This window comes from Camelus ferus, chromosome 25, assembly GCF_009834535.1.
Source record: "Camelus ferus isolate YT-003-E chromosome 25, BCGSAC_Cfer_1.0, whole genome shotgun sequence".
Lineage (NCBI taxonomy): Eukaryota > Metazoa > Chordata > Mammalia > Artiodactyla > Camelidae > Camelus > Camelus ferus.
In genome coordinates, this window is record NC_045720.1 from 34,819,779 (window position 1) to 34,846,155 (window position 26,377).

The window sequence follows — 26,377 nt, forward strand, 5'->3', positions numbered from 1 at the left end:
GTTCTAATTCATTCTCCTATCTGGAGAAACATGTATGTCAGGAGAAAGAGGCTTATTTTGTTTACATTGTCATTTATCATGTTTTCAGGCAGGGACTAGAAAATATATTCTAAGCACACAAATTGGTGGCCTTGCAAATGGCTAGACTAGCTGTTTGCGCTGATAGTCGAAATTGTTTGAATATAGCTGAATAAAAATCTTGCTTCATAATAATAGCAAATGCGATTTTGTTGTGTGCAGTCTTAAGGTATTATTATGCCGTTCTCACCGTGAATGGTGTTTTTTAGACAAGGTAAAGCAGGCTAGCATATCCCTGAACGTTACAGCTGCAATAATCATAATTTATATCTGCTTTAAAATCATACTTTGTATCTGCTTTAAAGGTTTAGTGTTCAACAAAAATTCCTTCGTAAGTAACTGAAGAAAAATGCGCAGTGGCTACTGTAGACTGCAAAGTGAAGGAGAAGCTTAGCTTTACTGTGGAGCCTGAGTCTGGGTGTAACCTAACTAGCTAGAGGATATGCAGTTCCTGATTGACAGCAGGACCAGCATTATGCAGATTTTGTAAGAGAGAACAGCAGCTCAGACACAGTGATTAGAGGCTCTCTTAGGAATCACTACATTCCCCACTCATTCTTTAGTTTTTCATTTTTCTGTCTACTGGATTTGTAAACAAATAGCACAAAACAGTTCCTCTTTTGTTTTTATCAAAGTGATACCGCAATGCTGTTTCAGTCTGTGAGCCAGGCAAACGTGTTGAAACTCGATATTCTCCCTAAATTAGCTAATTTTTAGCTGTGTTCCATGCTTATCTCTGGACCTTTGTGTATTAAATCCTATCTCGAGCTGTTCTCTTTATACACAAGTGTGTTTTGCTTGTGCCTTCCTGTCTTCTTCAGTGAGAAGCTTTATGTAGGTCAGGCTTGGCTTAAGCAGATTTCCTGAACCTGCGTCAGCTTAAGCTGGAGGAATTTTAATAAACCCTCCCCTGTAGGCGTGGGCCTAAATGAGGCCAGCCTAGTTAAGCCTGATCTTTTTCTGTTTGTGAAAAGAGCTGAGCAGAGCTGAAGGCTGCATGGTGGTTTCAGAAACTGCCTACTTAATTTGAAAATAACAATGGTAGGAAAAGCTAGATCTTCCAATTTTACCTTATCTGAAAAGCTTGATCTGCTAAAGCTTGTGAAGCCCTATGTTAAAATTCTCGAAGAACACACTAACAAACATTCAGTGATAGTGGAAAAGAATAGATGTTGGGATATCATAGCAGTTAACTATAATGCAATTGGAGTAGACCGCCCTCCTCGAACAGCGCAGGGCCTGCGCACTCTTTACAAAAGGCTCAAAGAATATGCCAAACAGGAGCTATTGCTGCAAAAAGAGACCCAATCAGATTTTAAAAGCAATATTTCTGAGCCAACCAAGAAAGTTATGGAGTTGATTCCCCAGATTTCCAGTTTTTGCCTGGTAAGAGACAGGAACCACATACAAAGGTAAGCTTTATTTTATTTTGTTGTGGAAAATTATGGCGCCTCCTATCTATTGGGCTCTGGCTTAGCTGTGCTGGAGATATGCATAGTAAGCATCCCCACGATGGGAGCAGTGAATGGTGCCTTTGTTTTGCGTTCTTAAAAAAGAAAAGTGAGGCTATAAGGAATTTTTCTGCTGCATTTGATTTAAGCCACTTTTCATTGTCTTCCCCTCCCCCTTCTCTCCCTCTGTAGTTTCTAAAAAGTAAAGGTTAGGGAGGAATAAATGGGATGCAGTTTGTGACATCCCCTCATAAACTTTTTAAGCTTTAAAATTAAATTGTTTAATTAGCTTCTGAGAGGTACTTTTTTCGTATTTCATTTAATATTACATTTCATTGGAATTTTCAGTTTTGTATAAAGTTAGCAGTTTCAGGGGAAATGGAATTCTTGCTATTTTATGAATTGTCACTGCCTACATTTACTGAATATTAATTAAGCTGAAAACCTAAAATCAACAATTAAGTAAACTTGCTAATGGTATTATTGTATGTATTAAGACAGTTTAAATTTTTTTCTAACTTATATTCAAAGTAAAAAAGACAAGGAAACACAAGAAGAGGAGTTAATACCTAATTAGGGATTCAGATTACTTAATAAAATTAAAAGTTTTTGTTGTTTTTACATATTAATGATCTAGTTTCACTTTGATTTTGGGTCATGCAGAAAAGGGTAAGCTCTCCCATACTGTTTTGCAAGGGTATCAAACTATGAATTTTAATATACCAGTAAGAGCAACTGGATTAGAAACAGGTTTTTGGTTAAATTGTGCTCCATATAACTACTTGCCTGGAAATCTTCAAAAACTATTATCTTACTACTTACTAATTCAAAATTGAATCCCTGGCAAAAGATAAAAATTGAAGCCACTTTCTTCTTCTGAATCATTTAGAGTAATTTAAACAAATTGTAAACTCCTTGTTAGTTGAGGTACCTTTCAAACAAAACTTTACAAGGTGCTTTCCTATTGGTGGAAGAGTCATTACATAAGCAAAATTATTGATTACCTGTGAAGTCCCTTTAACATTAGGGGAGAAACGGGAAAAACCTTTTTAGCAAACATAATTGTTATTTTGATAATTTACTACGGTAATGTTTTTGAGCCCAGCTTCTTACCGTGGTTGAGAGCATAGTGAAAAATAATACCAGTGGGAATCTAAGACGTGGATACACAGTATATTAATTCATGGGGTCACTGTTCTCTGTGATGACAAATGATTAAATCCCAATATGCTGAATGTCCAAAAGAACTCCACAGTAAGACTGTTTTATACTTACGAAATTTTTTTACCTGTTTGAACCGTAAAGAACAGTGGCTTTACATTACAGGTATAAAACCACCTTTTTGGCATGTATAGACTTTTATAATTTGAAAACTACACATAGAAACTGTAGTTTTATTAAGTTGTGTATTTTAAAAATACAATGATATGGAAGAGAAATATATAAGATACAAGTATCTGTTTACATTTGGAACGTTTGTGTGTGTGTATATGTGTGTATATGGTATATATACATATGCATACATACAACATATATACCTACACAGTCAGTCTTGGGACACCAACATTTCTCTGTTTAAGTGAGTTAATTAACACTTTGTAAAGCTACCATTTAAACAATCAGTTTTGCAGATTTTAAAGGTAAGACTGTCAGAAATGTGCCACTTAAATGCTTACTTGTGTTAGTGTTCCTGCACTGCCACTTTCTGTATACTAGCACTTTCATTTAATATATTTATGTATTTAATATATTTATTTGATTGCTGTCATCTTGAATCTTATCTCAGAAGTTTATAATTATATTATCATCTTAATTATGCTTCTATATAAATGTATTAATCTCATCAGTTTAGCCTGTTTAAGGATATAGAGCTATTTTGTAAGGCTGTTTATTTCTATAAATCACATTGATTTATGTCTTAATTTTACCTATTTCTAACATCAAATTATATTTTGTTTTTGTAATCTGATCCTCAAAGTTCATATTCATAAATTTTAGAAGTCCTTCTCTATTTTATCATTTTTGATGACCCTCTGTAAGTCATTTTTTTAAACTTTGTTATGCCTTATTTGTAATGTTTTAACTAAAATGGAATGGAAGATTCCAGATATAAGGCGTATTTTTAATTTACATGAGAGTATGCTGTCAGTGTTCAACTGTGAGTCTTATGCTCTATTATATATACTAATTTGGAATAGTAATTATGTGGATTTATAAAATTTAATTTTCATCTGTGGTTTTAACTTTTTCCCATTCCAGATTTAGAGATATTAATAAAAGCAAATTTTGCTAATTTGAATTAGATTTATATTCCATTGTTTTGCTTTTGAAAATCATAAAATGACAAAAAAAGACAAGAATGAAAATGAAGGAATTTGTATAGTCTACAAATAGATTTTTCATAACATACTATGTATATCTTATTATTTCATTTGTAACCCTTAGAAAAATATCTGATATTTCTGGCAAGTTTAATGCTCTTAGACATATGGGGAGTTTAAATTTTTTCCTTATGTTCTACTTGAACTTGCTCCAGCATTTTAATCATCCATGTAGAATGTATTCTTAACTATGTTATCTATCACTTAAAAAATGTTCTTTAAATAATGTTTAAGTACAGCATTTCCATTAATACCCCAATAATCTCTTTCCCCTCTATAACTCTTATTTTTTAATTTATTTTGTATTGAAGTATGGTTGGTTACAGTATGTCAGTTTCTGGTGTACAGCATAATGTTTAAGTCATACATATACATACATACATACATTCATATAACTCTTATTTTTAAGTTAGGCAGAAGCATAACTTAAAAAAAAAACCTTAACAAACATTATATATTCTTAATTCACAGCTTCATATTACACATGAAATTATTTAAAAACCAACAGAATTTTAAGGTACATTATGTTTATGTCATAACAAATATTGTTATGTCGAAGTTTAAGTTATGCTAAAACTGTAGTTGCCTCTAATAGGAATGCATACTTTATGGAAATTTCATGTAAATTTATTAAACTTTCAATATATAAGCCATTTAAAAACATTGCATTAAAAAAGCCATTTAATTTATTCAATCATTCAACATATGATGACTGCCTACTAGGTGCCAAGTATAGTATTATGCTGGGTGCTGGGAAGACCCTTGCCCTTGTGCACTTCACCTGACCACTGGTTGAAAGACTTAAGACCACCTGAGTCATGGTTTAGGATAAGTAAAGGGGAAACATCATTGCATCTGAAATTGGGGTGGTTAGGAGAACCCTCTAATAGTTGGGCATGCCATACACAATCCTGATTTTTTTTTCTTTTTTTTGGTGACAAATACAGAAATCAGTACCTCTCAGAGTTTGTCTTTCACTGTCCTCCTGGAAGTCATGGACCTTGGTGATTTTTAAATCAGTCAGATTTTAAGATAAAAATCCAGGAGAGTAGAAGCAGGAAGTCTAGGACTAAGGTGTGGGAATAACAAGGCCCAAAATGAACTAAATAACACTTTACAGTATTTAAGAACCTTAGGCTTGTAGGGACAATTAGGGCCAGACATGCCTTTTCTTTTTTATTTGCCTTAGTGGCCTTGTGTAGTATTTGTAATTTCTTGTCTTCTAAAGAGCCCAATTTTAAAGTTAAAATGGGAGAGAGCTGTATATATGTATATTATTAAAATCCCAACTTTAGTCACTTTATTATTCCAAAGGTTAAAATATTTTTTGCTTCATAATTTTCTTTGTAGCTTTAAAACTTGATAATGTATGTTAAATGTGAAATTATGCTATAAATATGTTCTTGTCTTCATTTGATTTACATTTTATAATGCTTTTTTGTGTGCAGTAGTGCAAACGTGGATGAGGAAACACAGGCTGGTGCCAGTTCCCTACAGGTAATGTTGGATCACCATCCAGTTGCTATTACAGAGGAGGTGAAGCAAGAAGAAGACATTAAACCCCCTCCTCCGTTGGTTTTAAATTCTCAACAGAGTGATACATTAGAGCAAAGAGAAGAACATGAATTAATACATGTTATGGAAAGATCTTTGTCACCGTCACTTTCCTCTGTTGATATGAGAATGACATCGTCTCCATCTTCTATCCCAAGGAGAGATGATTTTTTTCGGCATGACAGTGGAGAACATTTTAGGTCACAATTAGGGTATGATCCTCAGATTCTGCAAATGCTGAAAGAGGAGCATGAAATAATTTTAGAAAATCAAAAAAATTTTGGATTATATGTTCAGGAGAAGAGGGATGGATTGAAAAGAAGGCAGCAGCTAGAGGAAGAGCTGCTAAGAGCAAAAATTGAAGTGGAGAAGCTAAAAGCAATTCGCTTACAGCATGATCTACCTGAATATAATAGCCTCTAAGATTTTTTTTCTTTCTCAGTCTTACATTTTGATAATTTTAATTTTGGCCAAGTTACTTTCATTTGGGAATATCCTGAAGTGAGTACATATTCTTTAAAAATTGTTTTTAGTCTATTATGAAAAGGGTTTTTTGACATGATTTTCTAATTATTTTCTTTTGAGATTCTTTTCCTGCCAAAGTTGTGTCAGAGGAGACCTGGTGAAATAGAATAGTGAGATAAGATCCAGAGTCTCCTAACACAAATGCTGAAACACTGATTGGCATGGTTATAAATCTTTTTTCTTCCTCCAGTTTTTTTTTTTCTCTAAGTTTAATTGTTGGCCTTACAAAAGATATTTTATTTTGATCATTAACATATAGCATACATATAAATACATAAATATTCTTTCACCGTTCTGAATCTTCAACTTTTTTTTTTGATGGAAGTACTGGGTATTGAACCCAGGACCTCTGCGTGCTAAGTATTCACTCTCTCACTGAGCCCCTGAATCTTCAACATTTTACGATAGTGCTTTGAAAGCTGTAGTTCAGGGTTTTTAAGTCAGTCTAGTTTAGAAGCAGTACTAAACTGCAAGAAGCTTGTCTATATGACATTGATTTTTATGCTTTCATTCTTTGAAAGTGTAAGTCCTTGGGCTTTAGAAAAGGAAGTTAATGGGAGAATGCTTTTTCTCACCTCAATTTCAAGGTAATGAAACTGAGGTCCAGGGAGAACTCAATGATTAACTTGATGTAAAAAGCTCTTTATGGCAGAGCAAGGACCAGCACTCAGTTTTTGCTTCTCTGTAATTTTTCCCCTCTGCTATTCTATAGAAGTAAAAATCCACTAAAATATCCTACACAATAAAAAAATAAAAACATATCTGTCCTTAAAATTGCTTTTAAAGATTGATGGGTTGTGGAATCGGGAATTGTGTCAGTTACTCCCATCCTCCTTTTTTTTTTTTGTCCAGCAAAATAAGATGCTCTGTTGGAGCTGTTATATATTTTGACTATAGGATTTAAAATGTCTTAATTCATTTTGAATGTCTTATTCTTAAAAAGATTTCTCACAGTAAAATCACAATAAAAGCTCTAATGAACAATATTAACATTTTACTTAGAATAAAATAGCAACAAATTATAATTTGTAGTGTCAGTAGTCTTTTAATTTTTTTGTAAATATTGCTATTTCAATATTTGTGGAAATAAAACTTTGATTCTTAAAGCATACATATTACATTTATGTTAAATCTCTAATAGGTGTGTTACTTAAGGATTTCTATTTTTGCTGGGGCTTTGTTGAGGAAGGATATTTAAGCCAAATTTTAGAATGGGGTGCGTAGGATTTCAGCAGTATAGAAAAGGTGTTTATGTCAGAGTGAGCAGCATGAAAAAAGGCATAGAGAAAGGGGAAAAGTGGGTCAAAGTGTATGAGTACACGCACGGTGCTCAAGCCCGGTGGTTTTTAAGTGGACGTAGAGAGGGCTGGTTGGGTTGTGATAACCTGGACCGGGACACACACCTTGACTAATTGCAGTAGCTGCTGTTTAGCTCCAGCAAAATTTTTACGTGTGGAAATAAGCCAGAAACCTGCATTTTTATGAGAAATTTTCCATTTTTGAAACATTTGGAAATAGTTTAAAATGTTTAAAACAATACATAGACAAACATGTGAGTGGTCCTCATTCAGCGAGTGGGCTAGTGGCCTTTGGAGTAGAGCAGTGGTTCACCAAGTATAGATTTTGACCAGCAGCGTCAGCATTGCTTGAGAATGTGTGAGAAATGGAAATCCATCCCTTTTGGGTCCAGAGCTTGCGGGGGTGAAGTCCAGCAAAAACTCTTTAGAGATTCTGATGCAATCTAAAACCCACCCCCAGAGAACACTGTAATAGAGTATTCTGGAGCCTAACATGGTACCTAAATCATACTAGATTCTCAAAAATTTTTGTTGAAGAGTAGGTGAGGGTAAATTGAGGGATATCAGTATGGAAGTTGGAAGCTGATTGGTACCAGATTATGGATTACATTAAATGCTGTTTTTAAGGAATCAAATGTATGATGGAAAGCCATGGAAGGCTTTTGACGAGGGGCATATGATTTAATGTCATAATAGCAGCATTTCAGGGTGGGCATTGTAGTGAGGGGAAATTAAATCTAAAATTTAGGTTATGGCTATAGGAAAAGAAAGAATAAAAATAAAATGGCCTCTATGGTACTGTAGTAGCTTGTTGACTGCTTAATTTCATTGGCATTTTATATCTGCTATAAAAAGGTTAGATATTTTATTATAAAAAGCCTTGAATGTATGATATGATATATCTTTTTGACAATTTCGGCTTCTTTATGCTGTGACTTTTCTTTCAGTCTGATGAATCTTATAATTCTTACTTAGGTGATGTTTTTACAATATAAATCTAGTAAATCTTTACTGTAGTAAGCTTTAACTTTTTGAAATTATTGAGAACAAATGACCATACAAAATGTAATTCATATTACAATCTTAGCATGGTACTACTCAGAATTGTTAATGAATGTTCAGTTTGAATGCTGACTTTGTATAGCTAAGTCAGTTTTCCAAGTGTTTTTTGTGGAACATTAATTCTGTGAGATGTTTTTAGGAAAGTTATGTGTTCAAAAAAGTACAGCATACATCTTTTGGTGGCTAGGGTCTAAAATAAGTGTGGAAGGTAAAAAAATGTACACTATACAAAATTGTCCTTGAAAATTCTTTTGCTGTCCAGAAAATAGTGTAAACATAGTCTATTACAGTCATATTTTTCTCCAAGCGTTTAAGATTGTTGTTTCGTTGCCTGTGTCAGGTAACAAATTTGTTAGCATTTAGGGACTGAGTAGAATAAAAAAATCTTATTTTTTCATATTTTTAAACACTCGAATTACAGCCACTGCAGTGATTTTTCTGCAGCAGTTTTTCTGAGTCAATCTTGTTTTGATATTAATTGGCAAAAATTAACATGCATGTGATTCTGCTTCATTTTCGTTGCTCCACCTCCCCACACATGCAACTGTAATTAGCATAGTATCGTTTATGAGAATTCTTGTACAAAGAAGGACTTATTTGACCATTGAACTCTTTGGAGTCTATTTGTTATTATCTTACAGAGTATCTTAGGGAAATTCTGAGCTAAAGGTTTTTTTTGTTTTGAGTGAAGTACAGTCAGTTACAGTGTGTCAGTTTCTCGTGTACAGCACAATGTCCCAGTCATGCATATATATATGTATATTCGTTTTCATATTCTTTGTCATTAAAGGTTATTATAAAATATTGAATATAGTTCCCTGTGCCATACAGAAGAAACTTTTTTTTGATCTATTTTTATATATAGTGGCTAACATTTGCAAATCTATAAAGTTTTTTTCTTTTTGTATTGAGACTTTTTTGAGTTTCTGACTACTTACCAACGTACATTAGCAGTTTTTACTGAGGACAGTTTTCACTAAGGGGACTATACAGGGACAAATTCTGATAGTACCAATGGAATACAGCTGAAGTCACCAGACGTCCTATGTACTGTAGAGAACTCTTTGGGGCTGTGAGCTTTACTTACAAAATGTAATGCTGGGAAGACATAGAAAAGTGTGATTTTATTTTAAAAATGTAGACTTGGTTCTGTAGAAATACATTAAATTTGAAAAATATACTAAGTCAAAAGACTATTTCATCCAACATATTAGTAATTTAGTTAGTGAATAGGCTGTTCTTGCCACTTTCTTGTCTTTTCTTATCCATCTAATCTTAAGTGGGTACATTGTTTTTTTACAACTTACAATTTTTGCAACCTAGGTATGATTTATAATAGCATCCTGATAAAGTTAATGATGCTCTTTCATTTCTAATAAGTGCTAGATTTCTTAAAATATTCAAATTAAATACTTTTCTTTTGTGTATAATGAGACATCAACTTGGTGTTATTAAGATTCACTCTACCCTATTGCATCTTATGTGAAAATGTTTAAAATATCAGTTATTTTCCATGTGCCTTCTTTTAAAATAATGTCAAATTTTAAGTAGATATGTTTAGATAATTGAGCATGGTAAGTTGTAATTAATATATCCTGTAGATGATAGTGGTTAAATGCTTTGTCATTACATGTTCTTTTAAATGCAAGGTAATACATTGTACTGATTTGTGTTCTCTTTTTTGTGCCATGAAACAAAAAGTTCAGTACTATAGAGGTAAAATTCTTTGATGAGGCATAATTGAAATGTTTCTTTAGATGACTGTACTATAATAGATGCCAAATGTACCATGCCTAAATTTCATAATATATTTTTTTCAAATGTTAAGATCCACAGATTCTCAAAATCAATTAAATATTTGATGGTGACTTTGATTGTAAATAATTAAAAATAATTAGGTGAAATATGGTTGCAATTCTTAAATACAAAAGAGTAAATTCTTAAAATATGCAACCTACTTAAACATTGACAGTCATGCTAGATCTTTGTATATAATTTTGAGAAATTGGTTCAGTGTTTTTTATATCTGTTTCATTAAAAGTAGCAGCTATAATTTGAATTTGTTATTTATTTTTAGTTTTCAGTTCATTTGTAAATAGTAGAAAAGCAAAGTAAATAAAGAAAAATAGAAATACCATTCAAGTTAGTTCAAACAATTTAAACTAAAATGGATGTATTGTTAGACTTACACTTTGTTAGATCTTTTGTGATTTTAAAATTATGTGTGAATTCACCTCTGTTACAAAGATTAAGAAACCCTTCAAATATACAGAAAAAGTTAAAAACTTCAACTTTTCTGTAAACATCACATGCCTACCACCTACATTCTACATTTAATGTTTTGTTATATTTGTTTTATAACATTTTTATTCACCTATCCAGCCATTCATTTTTTAAAAGAAAACAATTATTTTTAAAAAGTTGCAGAATTAAAGTATTTTTCCCTTAAAACTTTAACATGAGTATTATGAACTGGGGTTCAATATTTATTTGTGGGTGTGGTTTTTTTTAAGTAAGATTTGCCAACAGTGAACTGCACTAATCTTAAATGTACCATTTGATGAGTTTTGACAAGTGACTACACCTGTGTAGCTTAAATTCCCATCAAGATTTAGAATATTATCATCACCCCAAAAAGTTCTCTTTTGCCCCTTCCTAATCAATCCCCTGGCACCTCAGGCAACCACTGTTCTAACTTTTAAAAAACCACAGGTAAATTTGGCCTGTTCAAGAACCTAATATAATTGAAGTCATACAGTATGGACTGTTTGTTTCTGTTTTCTTTCACCCATCTTAATGTTTTTAATATTCATCCACTCTCTTATCAGTAGTTCATCATTGCTTTTTGTTGCTGAGTAGTATTCCATTTAATAGATATACCATTTGTTTATCCATTATCTTTTGATGGACTTCTGGGCTATTTCCAGATTTTAGCTATTATGTATATTCTTGTGTAAATTTGGTATAGACTTAAATGCTGGATTAGGGAAGATATATGTTTAAATCTTTAAGAAACTGCCAGACCTTTTCTCAAATTGATTGTATCATTTTACACTTTGATCAACAGTGTATGACTTTTAAAATAAAGCTTTGCATGTTCATTGATTGGAATATCAGAATTGAAATTGGTGAATAACTTTTCTGATATTTAAATAAATTAAAAATGCTAGGCAGATAGTTTGGATATCTGGAATATTGTAGTTTTATTGATTTTTTTCTATTTAGCACTTACTTGCATGTATGCTTTGATATAAGATATTGAGAAATATGATGAAATGTGTAGTCCCTGCAATGCTCTTAAAATATACTGAAAATGACCTTTAATGCAAAGAAATATCTTCTAGGTTTATTTTATGCATAATGATACTTGTACTTAGTTGACATTCAATTTCCCTTATTAGATAAAGAAAACTATGGATGATTACCAGTTTGAAGGAGTTTGTATAGTAATGTTTATATATTTTAGTGTAATAAAAACTGTATGTTTCAAACCTTAAATTCATATTGCAGTTATATATTAATACATATTAAAAGTTCTGGTAGGTTTTGATAATTTTGAAACTCAAAAAACACAGTCTGCGAGAGTTTTTACATTTTTTGTTGAATATGTTATGAGACATTTTGAATTTTATTTGCTCCATTGAGAAGTATGTGTGTATTTGGAATTGTTAAAAGGAAAAAAAAGAATATTATGGAATGTATAATTAAGCTACCCAACCCTACAGTGACTATTCTTAGGACTCATTCATTAAGATAATAATGTCCACTATTAATATTAAAATGACAGTGTCTCCCACTTCCTCTTTTATCTAAGCATGGCTTTAAGCATTCTTACCTCGTGAATCTTGCTGTATGATTCAAGTCTTGTTTATGAAGACCATTTTTGGTATTGATTTGGGAGGTACATTACAGATCAAGGAAGATATTGGTCAGAACCAAGTTTAGAAATAGAAATTAAAGGCAAAGTGGAATTGTTACGGGTGCTTAGTCTGGGACATAGCAAATTAGTCAACATTTTATGTATTACAAGTAGTCAACATATAGGAAGTTATGTTTAATTCCCAGTTATCTTCATTCTACTTTTTTGCAATTATTTACCCCCTCCTTTCCCTGCCCTATGGCCTATATTTAAATTGGGACTAAGTGGAAAAGGGACAAGGGCAAGATGGTGATGATAGTAGTTAACATTTAGAAAACGCTTACTGCATCTTCTAAGTGTTTTACATATATTAGCTAATCTAATACAAGTCTATGAAGTAGGTATTAGTATGACATTCATTTGAAATTCATTAGTGGGCAGAGGGGTAAGTAACTTGTCCAGGGTCACATAGCCAGTACTCCAGATTCAAACTCAGCCAGTCTGGCTCTAGAGTACATGTTTTTTTCCTCCTTCTGTTCTGCAAAAGAAAGGATATGTCTGAGTCTGAGAATCTTATGGTATTTCAAAGTTATTGTAAGAATTCCTGAATTCTCAGAATTTAATTACTGTCTTTCATTTTATTCAGCCTTTTTTTTTTTAAAGCAGTGGAAGTGTGGCCATAACATCAGGCCCTGGGAATACAACAGGGTATTTGACTGTAGGATATTTTTCCTAGCCATTTTGATGAAGACACTCTTTTTATTCCCTCTTTACAGCAATCCTGAGGAATTGCATTTTTCTCTTGGGTAACCAAATAAAAAACAGGAACAAATTTTAAAAATGCAGAAAGATATTTTCAGTCTTTCATTCCGTACATAGCGACTGCTACTGGTAGAAATAATGCAAAAAGAAAATGAATTAAAATTGGCTAAAATTACACACCACAAATTTTTTAGAATTCAAAAACCAATCAAAGCATCTGGTCTTTTTCGTCAATGCTAAAAACTGCAAAACTTTATCTGGAAAAATCAAGGTTGGTAAAACAATAAAAATAACACATGACAGCTAATCTATCCTAAAAACTAGTAACTTTTTTTGACTAAAAACTCTTGGAGTTATACAGTCTTGATAATATTTTGACAGCAAAACTGCATTTGGTAGAAATAATGATTATAAAAGAAAATTCATGTTGGCAAAAGCTATAATCAGTAAATACTATACATAAAGAAGTAACTGATGAATCAAAGCTTTGTTATAATGCTTACTTGGAAAATAATGGGTCCTGAAGGTAATAATTCATTAAAATGAAAATAAAAATGTGCAATAATGCGGATGAGTTCCAAGTTAATTTCTAAGGCTACTTTCTCAATGAAAATTAATTTTGAGGTAATTCTGTTTTAATTTAATGTTTTTATAAACATGAAGTCAAAATGTGCCTAGAATCAAAATGGCAGTTTTGAAAAGTACCTGTTGTTCTGGGAATATGGTGATGAACAAAACAGACCCTCCTCTCAGCACTTCATAGTTTAGTGAAGAAGGCTGACATTAAGTAATCTGTCACATAATTAATTGCCGAGTTAATGCTGAGATAATACGGCAACTTGATGTAGTTTGGCAGCCAGGGAAATTTAAACTGTATGGAAGGGTGAGTCGAAGTTAATTTAGGTAAGAACGTTAGAGAAATAGAGGTATAGGCCTTTTGATTGGGAGTAAGATATTTTCTTCAACACCATTAAGGCAAATGGATTTACATTTCATGATCAGATTTACATTTAAACATAGAGTAAATATGGAAAATGATTTTAGGGAATAGAGGTGGCAAGATTTCAGCGGAGCTGTTGGGAAGATCTTACTATCAATAGTACAGTAGTCCAGGTCAGAGATGACAATCTGAGAAGGCTGGAGGCAATGCAGAAGGCAACAGTGCACGGCTTTGAGAACCATGTAGTGGGTGGAATCATCTGAATTTTGTGGTTGATTGATTGGCTCAGGAACTGAGAAAGTGAAGAATGTCGAGGATGCTTTCCAATTTTTTGGCTTGAACAAGGGGAGTAGTACTTTCACTAAGAAGTGGAAAAACTGTAGGAGAAGCGATTTTTGGAGAGAGGATAAGTAGACATGGTGGGTTTGAGATGTTTATGAACCATTCATGTGGGTAGATCTAGAGTCATGATCTGGGCTAGAGAAAAAAGTATGTTAGTACAGGGATGGTATTGAAGCCGTGGGAGCTGGTGAGCTGAGGAGAAGAGGGCTTAGAACTCAGGTCTGAAGAACTCCAATAAATAGAGGTTAGACTAAGAATTAAGAACTGGCAAAGATGTTTAAGAAGCAGCACAGCAACCAAAGAAGGGAGAGAAACATTTGAAGTGTGTTAGAAGCCATAAAAATAAGAGTTCAGTATTTCAGGGAAGAAGTGGTCAACATTGTCTAATGCTTTTGAGAACTTTGGTCAGGACTGAAAAATAACCTGTGGGTTTATTGACAAAGAGCTCCTTAGTGGCCTTTAACAAGGCAGCTTTGTTGAGGGACTGGACTGGAGGCCAGCTTAGAGAGGTTGAGGAGTGACTGGGAATTTGAAGAAATAGGGGGAAGGAGTGGGTGTTGGGGTGTTTGAAGTGGAAACAGTGGGTACAGACAACTCTTTGAGGCATGTAAGTTCCCATTTTATGCATGTGTTCTCAAGTTTATCCCTGAATATAACACATCACAGAGTAATTTTATTTTTCCATGCCATGGCCTTTTTCTCTGAGGTACTGTGGGTAAAGGAGTTTGACAAGTGGGAAGTCAAGAGTGATCTTTTTAAGAGCTCTTTATTGCCCCTAAAATAATGCACTAATTCTCCCTCCAAACTTCCATAGTTTCTCATTAAAAAAAACAATGACCTTTTGGACCTTTTACTAAAACATAATCATTTATTGGTTTATAGTATGTTGTTTAATAATTTCTAATGAGTGGATTTTTTTCAACCTGGCACATTTTAATCCGTTAAAGGCTACGTGTTGCCAAAACATATAGTTTTCCTTTTATTTTTAGGGGAGAGGGATAGAGAGGAGTGTTCAAACGACCTGGGCTTGTTTAAAATTTCACAAATTAAAATTTCATAACAATAGAAGTTATAGTGAATACCTTATATTAAGGAAGATGTAGATTTTTGATTCTTCTAGCACAGTCAACACTTAATTTTAAAGTATTTTACTAGCCTTTTACGTATTAAAATTTAATAGTGCTTTATATTCTACTTTAATTTTGACTAATTTCTTACTAAGTCATGTCCTCTTTAATGCCTTTTTTTTTCTACTTAGACTTCATTGAAATTTTGCAATAAGTAATAGATAAGAGTTTGAGTTTAGACTACATTTTGGGCAATCTGTAAGTTGTTGGATGGATGAATGTTGGGCACTTTCAGATCAGATTAAAAATTCAGTTTAAAGAAATGAGAACCTTTTAGGTCCATCCTTTATAATGTGAAATTAGAGGAGTCAAGCAAAAAGGAAATGTAAATATGTTTTCAAAAGTCTTACCACTAATAATAAAATTCAAATTACCATGTTAAGTAAAAGGCATTTCTATCTGTAAAATTGGTAAAAGTGAGTGTTCACACAAAAATCTGTAGATTTATGATAGTTAAGAGCTAGAAACACCTCATCTGTCTTTCAGTATTCCGTACAATAATACGGAGCAAATTGATACAGGCAGCAACTTGGATGAATCTCAAACACATTATGTTGAGTGGGAGAAACAGCTTGAAAGACTATATACTGTATGATTTCCATTTATTTGACACTCTCAAAAACACAAACTATATTGGTGGAAAATATAGTAATTAAATAGGGTAAGGGTATGACTATAAAGGAACAGCATGAAGGAAGCTTGGAGTGATGGAACTTTTCTAGATCCTGATTGTGATGGTGATTAAATGAACTTATTCATGTGTTAAAGTTTGTAAAACTGTACGCCAAGAGAAAGGCAGTTTTACTGTGTGTTAACTTTAACAATAAAAAATAAATACAACTAGAGAGAAATTGGTAAGATCGATAAATTATGCTGCTATATGGTAGTGAAGTGAACCCTCTCAGTTAATAGGAGTATCATTGGTAATATTATGCAGGTATTAAACATCATTTTACTTTTTAATTTAATGATGTGGGAAATGTATTCACAATAATATATGAAAAGAGGAGAATAAAAAATATATACAAAATATGCATCATGTTTCCTGGTATATTAGAAGCATATTTTTCCCCAAAGAAGTATATAAAAATTACCCTTTGTCCAGATACCCTCATTATTGAAGAAAGGCCAGGAGACTTGGGCCAGTGCTCAAGTCCTGTGCCTCCTTGTCTTCTGATCAGGATTACAGCAGCCTGAACCCTTTCAGGGACTAAGAGCTCACTGGGCTATGCGTTCTAGACACAGCTGGACTCTGCTGCAAATCAATCATTTGTTTCCTCAGAAAAAAACCATGATGGTTCTGAGAATGATTTGTTGTTTGAAGATAGACAAGATTCACTTTCTAAATCCACGAATGCCAGTGATAAACATGAGCTATCTGAATTCTCGTAGTGACACTGGATCTTCAGGCTTTTAGGAGATTGGTTTACCTGGCTTGAAGTTGTGCAAGTTTTGTTTTTTTGGTTTTTGGACATAGGTTTTCCTTTCTCTTTGGTAAATACCCTCCAATGGAATAGCTGGTTATAGCAGGTGTATGTTTAACTTTTTAGAAGTCTGCCAAACAGTTTCCCAAAGTAATGTACTATACATTTCTTCCAGCAGTGTATGCTATTTATAGGTGCTCTGTATCTTTTTTTCCCCGGATATAAGTGACTCTACATCTTTGTTAACACTTAATACAGTTTTTTTTTTCTTTTAGTCAATTTAGTGAGTGTGTGCTGTTATCTCATGTTTTTAAGCTACTTTATTGAGTTATAATTCACATACCATATAGTTCACCTACATAAAGCATATAATACATAATTTTTAGTAATATCTTCATAGCTGTGTGCAACTATCACCACAGTCAATTTTAAAACATTTGCCGCACTTTAAAAAAAAACCCTGTACTCTTTAGCTTTCAGTCCAGCCCCCCACCCCACCACCTGATCTCACCCTCACCTCCCAGCCCTAAGCAACCACTCATCTACTATGGATTTCCCTGTTCTGGCCATTTCAAATGAATGGAATCATGTAATATGTAGTCTTTTGTGATTGGCTTCTCACTTAGTATGATGTTTTCAAGGTTCATACGTGTTGTAGCGTGTATTAATGCTTTATTCCTTTTCATGGCTGAATAATAATACATTGTAGTGATGTATCGCATTTTGTTTATTCATTTGTCAGTTGAATGGGCAATTGGGTTGTTTCTACCTGTGGGTTGTTATGAATAATCCTGCTATAAACATTCATGTACAAGTTTTTGTGTGGATATGTTTTCATTTCTCTTGGACATATACCGAGGAGTGGAATTGCTGGGTCAATGGTCGCTCTAATCTTTTGAAGAACTGCAAAACTGTTTTCTAAAGTGGCTGCGCTGTTTTACGTTCCCACCAGAGGTGAATGAGATTCCAGTTTCTCCACATCCCCACCATGCTTGTTATTATCTATTTGGTACTAATCATCCTAGTTGATGTGAAGTGCATCTTGTTTTTTAAATTTGCATTTTCCAGATGACTAATGATGTCACATATCTTTTTATGTGCTTATTGGCTATTTGTATATATTTTCTGAATTATCTGTTTATGTGTTTGGCCCATTTTTCTATTGATTTGTTTGTTTTACTTTTGAGCCATAATTCTTTCTATATTTTGCAGACAGGTCCTTTGTCTTATATATGTGTTTTGAATATTTTTATCCTCCTGTGGCTTTCCTTTAGGTTTTCCTAATACTGTCTTTCAAAATTTTAAAATTTTGATAAAATTCAATATATAATTTTTAATGTTTTGTGCATTTGTATTCTTTGCCTACTTCAAGATTACAAATATTTTCTCCTGCATTTTCTTGTACAGATTTGTAGTTTCAGGTTTTACATTTAGGCCCATGATCCATTTTGATTTAAACTTTGTGTTCAGGGTGAGTTAATGATTAATGTTCATCTTTTTCCATGTGGATATCCAGTTGATTCAACAACATTTGTTGGAAAGACTTTCTTTTCCCCATTGAATTTGCTTTGCCAACTTTGTTGCAAATCACTTGGTCAGATCTGTGTCAGTTTCTTTCTGGCCACTAGTTTGTTGCATTGATCTATAGGTCCTCCTCCCCGCCTCCCCCAGTACCAAAGTATCTTCATTATTGTTATGTGATAATAAACCTTGAAATCAGATGGGATGATTCCTCTTTGTTCTTTTTAAAAATTGGTTTGTTCCAGATTCTTTGTATTTTCATATAAATTTTAGAATCAACTTGTCAGTTTCTACCAAAGGCATCCTGGAATTTGATTGGTGTTGTGTTATATATAGAAATCATTTTGGGGAGAATTTCTATCTTAAAATTGAAATTTCCAGTCCATGAAATAGGAGCTTTGTTTACTTATATCTTTCTTAATGTCTTTCAGCACAGCTGAAGTTTTCAGTGTAGAGGCCTTAGATACCATTTGTTAGATATTTTCCCAAGTGTTTCATGTGGGTATTTTTTTTTTTTTTAGGTACTATAAGTGGAATTAAATTTTTTTATTTTCAGTTATTTCTTGCTAATCTATTATGAATACAGTTGATTGTTACTTGTGAACCTGGCATCCTGTGATCTTGCTGAATTTGTTTCTTTAGTTATAGTCGTTCATTTTTAGGTTCCCTGTGGATTTCTGTGTAAACAGATTTATCATTTGCACACAGGTACGGTTTTACTTCTTCCTTTGTGATCTTCACATTTTTTTGTTTTTATTGACTTACTGCATTGGCTAGGACTTCCAGGACAACATTGAATAGAAGTGGGGGAAATGGGCATTCTCTTTTTATTACTAATCTCAGGGTTTTTTCCTTTTTCTTTTCCTACTTAAGTAGATTTTGTATCTTAAAAGGTAAAGTAATCATTTGGTTTCTGTTTTGTAAATTCTATTGTTTTGATAGCTTCCTGGGGTCAAGTGTGTATTTGGTAAAAGACATAGTAAATAGCTCTTCAGTAATGGGGGAGTGAGATTCCGCTCTCCTCAGCTGGAATAGCTTTTACCTAGCCGTTGAAAATACACAAGCTAGATGAGAAGCAGGAGCAAGGGCTCAGTGTGAGGGAGGTCTGTGTTTCTTATGCGGGTGCTAGTTTTTAACTGTAACTGCCATGGGAAAAAAGAGGAACTAGGACAGAGAAGTAAGAGGAGATTTTGTCTCTAGTGTCAAATGTACTTTGAATTAATAGATAACTTGGATTGTTTTTGCTTCAAAACACTAAAAGATAACATTATTTAGAATATTCTGTACACGCCTTTCAACTTATTATGTTATTCTTTGTCTTATTATGTTTTGTCTTTTTTAAGTTGAAGTATTATCTATGTGCAATAAAATGATAGCTCTTAAATGATTAGTGATGATTTTTGTTAACTGCATTCACCCATGTAACTACCACTCAGAACAAATCCTTCTCTCCTGCCCCTTTCTGGTCAGTTTCTCTACTCCAGAGGCAGCAACCGCTTTCTGGATCTATCACCATAAATTAGTTTCCCCATTGCTGGGTAATTTTCTGTGTTAGACTGCTTGGTTATAGGATGTTTTTGTAAGGTGATACTGGAAGTGTTTTCAAAAAAAGTAATAGACTTTTGTAAGAATGAACTTTTTATTTCCTGATCGTATACTACCAAATTCTGAGAATCAGTGGCCCAACCTGTTTGCTCCCTAACTAGGAGATGAGTATTTTAATGAAATTTAGTCTAATTGCTACTTTGCTGTTTTACCTTGGTTCTTATTTGAAAAAAACTGCAGGTTTTTCTTTCAGAGAACTCTGTGATCTTATATTACTTTTCCTTGATTTGACATGTCATTGTTAATTAAATCATTTGTTTATTCAAAACATGTGATTTTAGATATTTTTCCATGATGCTGAAATTTTATCTGTAACCCCTAGAGTTTTAAAATGTTGGCAGTGATGATTATTCTCCTGCAGCTGAGTTTGTATGACTTTGGGATGATAAGAAGTTTACATTTATTGTACTCATGGTAATGGTAGCACCTGACATTTGAGTTCCCAGTTTATGAAATGCTAACACGAGTATGATAAAATATTCTCTCATACTTAATGCAACCTACCTTTCTTGTGCTTTTATTTTTGTTTCAGTTATCTTACTACCTAAATATTAAAGTCACCTTTAGTAATGTGGTTTTTATTTTATTTTTCATTCTAGTTCATTCATCCCCTAAAGAAATAACAGTGTCTAAGGGACGAGAAGAGGAATCTGATAGCCTAGTTAAATATTTCAGTGTCGTTTGGTGTAAGCCTTCAAAGAAAAAACACAAAAAGTGGGAAGGTGATGCTGTTCTTATTGTAAAAGGAAAGTCGTTTACACTAAAGGATTTGGAAGGCAGAGACATTGGAAGAGGTACTGTGATATCAGCTGATGTTTATGATTTGGTCCAAAATTAAAATCTCTGAATACAAAATTGAAACATTATTGGGTTTTATAAAGGTGTTCTTTAATTGACTTTTATGTCTAAATTATCTCATAAAAATAAAATTGTTTCGTAATAGTCAGTCTGCAGCCTTATGTATAGTAGTAGCTCAGTGAGGTGAATCTTGTCCCATGGGTTCATTTCCTCCGAAACCAAAACGGCCAGCCAGGTATATGCAGTTTTTTCGGCATTTTTCTGAGATTAAGCAGTTTGTCTTGGTTTGCTTTTTCACCTTTTTTCTTTTTCCCAGAATGCTAAGTGATTAAAAGTTTGAAAGATACTGGTATCTAAGGAGTGGAATGATATTTAACTTCAATGATACCTAACAAAAATTTGCAAATATCAAGAAGGCAATGGCTACGCATGACCTAGATTAACACATCTAAATTGGGTGTTACCATTATTTCCCTTATAAAGTGTTACCAGCATGATTTGTACAAGTCAGCCCATAAATTCAGAGTGCCTAACACCAATCATGGTTTTTTTTTTTTTTTCATTTTCTCTTTCTGTTCAGTTCTGAGTGTGGCCCATGATTATAAAATCTGTTCTACATGTCCATTCATTCATTTGAAAATATCATAGTTTATAGTTTTCAGTAACTGTTGTGTGCAAAGCACTATGCCAGGCTTAAACATTCAAAGATGGATATAGTTTATATTGAGTGGGGACATGGCAATGTAATTGAGATTTAGGAAGCGCTAGGATAATTGTTTCGATGAGGATTTTGCTGGTGACAGTAAGAGCATATATCAAAGGGCCATTTAAATCTACCCGGAAGGCTGGGGAAAGCTTCATAGGAGTTATTGTTTAAGGTAATATTTGAAGGGTCAGTACTTCTGCAGGGTAGGAGAAAGGGGCATGGCATATGCAGAGGCGCAAAGGCAGGAGAGCAGTAAAACTCCTTCAGTGTTTTAGGAATGTCACATCTGAAGGGCAGTGACAAGACGGACAAGAGTTGAGGCAGAATGGAATGATCTGTAGTGGAATTTTTTGTCATAAAGATATTGAACGAGTACTGTATATACAGTATTATGCTTAGTGTTTAGAGAAATTAAAAAGGAAAATTACAGTATCCATTCCATGTTGTTGGTTAAGGTAGATTGAGGCTAAATTTTTGGAGAACTTGCTTATACCTGTTTAGTGAAGTTATATTCTAAAGCCACCTAGAGAGGTAAAAACGATCAAAATTACCCTGGAATATCTCTTACCCATAAGGTGTAAAATATACGTGGTTTTGAGTGTGTATAATTTATAATAAAATGACCTTTCAGTTGCAAGTAGCAAAAAATGCAAATTAGATTATAAACAGCAGGGTTTTGCTCTGACTGCACAAGTAGAATCACCTAAGGTGCTTTTAAAAAATGCCAGTGCTTAAGCCTTGACCTCTGAGGCTGTGGTTATTTGGTCTGGATGGTGGGGAGAGGGACTGGACATACATATATTTTAGGTTTCCACGTGATTCTCGTATCTGGCAGGAGTTGAACACCAGTGATTTAAACATTTTATTGGCTTTCAAAGTGAAAACATCCAAACATAAGACCTCGTTGCTTAATTACAACATTAATTAATATATTAACTTGGAAGTTAATTGCCTTTAATGCAAGCAATTTTTCTTTTAAATAAATTGGATATACAGCATTTACGTTTTTTGTTTGTTTGTTTGTTTTTTAGTGGAAGTACTGGGAGTTTAACCCAGGACCTCCTGTGTGCTAAGCATGTGCCCTACCACTGAGCCATACCATCCCCACCTAAGTATTGTTCATGTAGGAATAGAGATTCTAGAGATGTCTGAGGCAGTCATCACCAAGCAGCAAAGTGAAATGAGAGATCTTGGAGCTACAGAGGCTTCTGAAGATGCCTCAAATTTAAGTTCATTCTTGTCTCCCATTTTCATGTAATTAATAATAATTGGATTAATAGCATTGGACTCTATATGAAGATAAAGCTATAATCTTCATTAATGTGAAGAGATCTAGATTGCTGTTGAATTAAGATAGTTTGAAGAATGGTGGGTTTTGGGTGTTTAGGAACACCATCCAGGTAACTTCTTTTTATATCAAAGCTCTATCATGAATATTGAAGGATATATATTATATAGTTACCAATTGGTACAGATTGTTAATAATCTTAGCCCAGTTTTAATAGGGAATTGTAGCAATTTCCAGCTAGTTTAGAAGGCTCTTGTCATGTTTTCTAAAATTTGGCAATCTTCTATTTTCTGTCTTTAGAGACTTAAAAAAGTTTATGGTTCACACAGATCTTGCCCCTCATAGTGGCACAGAAACTATGCCTTTAATGCAGACAAGCACAGAAGCCTTAAAATTCCATTCTGTCTGATTAATGAGTTCATTTGGAGCAGACTGTGACTGACTTGCTCATATTTATATTCCAATAGCACCTTACACATGGCAGCACTTAATAAATGTCTGTTGAATTAACGATAATTCAAACGAGCTTGATATTATAAAATATCTCACTTTTTATTCGAGAGCTAGAACGTGGACACCAGTGGCCTGTGTGACAGGTGTGTCTTTACTGTGCTGTCATGTGGAGCTGTGCGGTGCTGGTTGTGGTAGCATTGCTTTTATTGCTAGTTTTTCACATTTCCAGCTGTTCCTAAGTGGAACCAGAGCTGATCTGGTATTTCTCTAGTTTGTTCGCAAGAAAAGAGGGTCCGTGTAGCTTACTTACTACACTCTTTTCTTGGCTTGATTTTCTACAGACAACAGATGGCAAAACTATGACTGCAATAGGCTATGTCTTCAGTAATTTAAAAAAGCCTTGCCCCTCTAAAACTTGGCTAGTTTTTACAGCTATATAATTATTTATTTCTTAGGATTTTTTGGTGTTTATTTTCTACTAAAATGATAATTATATTTTTATTCTGGCTAACGGGTTATATGAGGCAATTTACATTCAAAGTGCAGTTTTCATTCTATACGGTTATGGGAAGGAGACTATGGTTACACTAGTCATCTTGAAGTGTCAATAAATTAATTTCCTTCCTTCTCGATTTAAAGGCATTGGATATAAATGCAAAGAGCTTGAAAAGACTGAAGAGGGTCAAACAATGATGATTGGTGGAAAAGAAATAGAAGTCATGGGTGTAATCTCTCCAGATGATTTCAACAGCGGCAGATGCTTTCATGTTGGAGGAAGTTCGGCTGTCTTAAGTTCTTCTCACGCTGCCAAAAAGTGTTTCTCTAGCCCATTCAAAAGTGTCTATAAACCAAGTTCAAAGGAAAATAGTCAGAACGGTTTCCAAAATTGCAAACCACGCCATGACCCATATGCACCAAGTAAGACTTAAAAAATTAATTTGAAATTGTTTTTACTGCCCGAAGATTTTTTGGTATGTGAATTTAAAACTTAAATTTTGTTTCGAAGTTTTCAGGTGAAAATATGTATTATTTATATGTACAATCTGACATAAGTGATAATGTGAAAGATGAATAACAATATAGCTTGGGAATTATTTCATAAGTAAATGTGCAATTCTAAGAATACAATAATCCAACGACTATACATTATTAAAGGAAAATTATGCAAATTGTAGATTTATACACACATACATACATATGTATGATTTTGAGTAAAATCTGCCATCTTTGGTAGGGAGAAAAATTAGTAAATTCATGAGTTAGGAGTAGTTTTAAACTTCCATTCTGAAGACTATATGCTTTGATCAAGTGTATTAGTGATTCGTGATTTAATTCAGTATTAAAATTTTGAAAGGTGAGATGTCATGTAAAGAATACAAATTTAATTCATGAGAATTCAATCAAGTTAATATTCACATTAATGAATTTAGTTTTAAAGTTACATTAAAAAATGAAACCTAGTCTGTGACTTTTTAAACTTCTGATTGTTCAGTCAGCAAGTATTTTTTGTGTGTCATTTATTTGCATGACGCTCTAACCAGCTGAGCTAGCCGGCCTACTTTTTGTATCTCATTTAAGCATTGGGCCCAAAGGTGAAACTGTCACCACAGAGCTGCTCATTAGGTGGGGAGACAGACAAGAAATTTGAATTACAGTGTAGTGGAGGTGAACGTTGGAGACTAGAGTAGAGTTCTCTCATAATAGTAGTAAAATAAAAGTATTAAAGTAACATAACTGTTTTCCTCTCTTGCAAGTATTATGAAAACATAATTTTTGAAGTAAAGGGACCTTTCAGGTAGTTTTGACCAGACCCTTCACTTGGCATTTGAGGAAACTGAGGTCCAGGGAGATGAACTTACTTGCTTAAATTACAATAATTATTGGTATAATTGGGATTGAAACTGCTAAATTAAAAATTCCTAGCTCTGTACTAACTTATTTGAGTCAATTGAAATTTAGAGACTGGAAACTTATGCTTCTGATTTCTCTTTATCTAAATATTTTGTCTGTCACACCAGCTCTTTTAACAAGCCTCTCCTTTATTCTTCTTTCTCTTTGCCTTCCTATCATGTAAAGGCTCTGAGGGGCTGAAAAGAATACTGTGCTTAGTCAAAGACCCAAGTCAGAGTCCTGGTTGTGCCATTGCTTCGACTGGTTCTCTGACCTCTTGGGATAACCATTTATTTACTTCACTAATGTTTTGCCTCTTCATGTGTAAAATGTGGGTTCTAATATCTACAGGAGAAACTTAGAGTGTCTGGCATATACTGTGTACAATATATGCATAATTTGTTGACTGAATGAAAAATTTTATTTTGATAATTTATATATGTGTGTACCTCAGTGTGTGTGTGTGTGTGTGTGTGTGTGTGTACGGAAGCCCTTTTTGTAAACAGTAAATAGTTGATTATTCCCATTTATTTTTTATCTTGCCAAGGGTAGGACTAAGTTGTAGACTTAAAACTAAAGCATGAGAGAGTTTGTTGGCAGTAAATGATGGCCCATCATTTTGAAGGTAGAGGGGCATCTTAAGATTTGAACTGGTGTCCCATTGCATTGGTGCTTTAGGGTTTTATCTTTCTTGAAGCTGGGTGCTTTGTTAGATGACTTATGATTCTACGGTCCTTCTTGCTTGAGCTGTATCATCCTCACCTCTATCTGCTCTTTTTCTAATCCCCTTCCCCCTTGTACCTTTTAAAAGATAGAAAAAAACTGGGCCATTTCTTGGTTGGAAATCCACAGGGCATACACTCTTGCTTTGCTACTGGGATACAGAGGAAACCCAAGGGCTAAGGTTTCCATTTCCACTCCTTAGACCCCTACCTGCCAGGAATTGACCTCAAAAATGGGAGTTCATTTTATTTGCTCAGAAACCTGGGAAGATCCACAGAAGACTTTCCTCTGTGTAATTATTATTGGCAAACATGGCCAGACTCTTACTCTTTGTGACTATGTAGTTGCACACTGATGGATGTTTATTTAAGCTCCTGGAACCTATTTTTAATCTCATTTTCTCGTCTCTTTGTTCTTCTCTTTTTTCTTTTTGTTTTATATTTTTTAACATCTATTTCATTTTTTTACTATGATGTAGACAAACAAATATCAAAAAAATTTTTTTGTTAAGTTTATTTGAGCTCTGATCTATCCGTTGAGACTGGCTTTCTAGTTATATTTGATTATTTGGGTGATTTTAAGTCAATCTT

General features: G+C 33.6%; 2 protein-coding genes across 4 annotated transcripts in view; both read left to right on the forward strand.

The window, feature by feature from the left end:
* The window catches only part of RAD54B (RAD54 homolog B), a 69,994-nt gene that overhangs the window by 16,769 nt on the left and 26,848 nt on the right, over window positions 1–26,377 (forward strand). For 2 of the 3 annotated variants that reach the window (XM_006191985.2, XM_032468042.1), the window contains exons 4-5: window positions 20,529–20,723; window positions 23,814–24,092. The exons of the other annotated variant lie outside the window; for it this stretch is intronic. In XM_006191985.2, the coding sequence (XP_006192047.2) occupies window positions 20,529–20,723; window positions 23,814–24,092 (474 nt within the window). The remainder of the gene's footprint in view (window positions 1–20,528; window positions 20,724–23,813; window positions 24,093–26,377) is intronic. 3 annotated transcript variants of the gene reach the window in all.
* FSBP (fibrinogen silencer binding protein) lies at window positions 1,031–9,139 on the forward strand. Its single transcript, XM_014565407.2, has 2 exons — window positions 1,031–1,490; window positions 5,359–9,139. The coding sequence occupies exons 1-2, from the start codon at window positions 1,117–1,119 to the stop codon at window positions 5,885–5,887; spliced, it is 903 nt and encodes a 300-aa protein (XP_014420893.1). The 5' UTR covers window positions 1,031–1,116; the 3' UTR covers window positions 5,888–9,139.

Bases quoted from the DNA above. Each gene is read 5' to 3' on its own strand.
- FSBP (XM_014565407.2), top strand. From the start codon at position 1,117: ATGGTAGGAAAAGCTAGATCTTCCAATTTTACCTTATCTGAAAAGCTT. The intron at 1,491-5,358 runs GTAAGCTTTATT...TTTTGTGTGCAG, and splicing joins GACAGGAACCACATACAAAG to TAGTGCAAACGTGGATGAGG.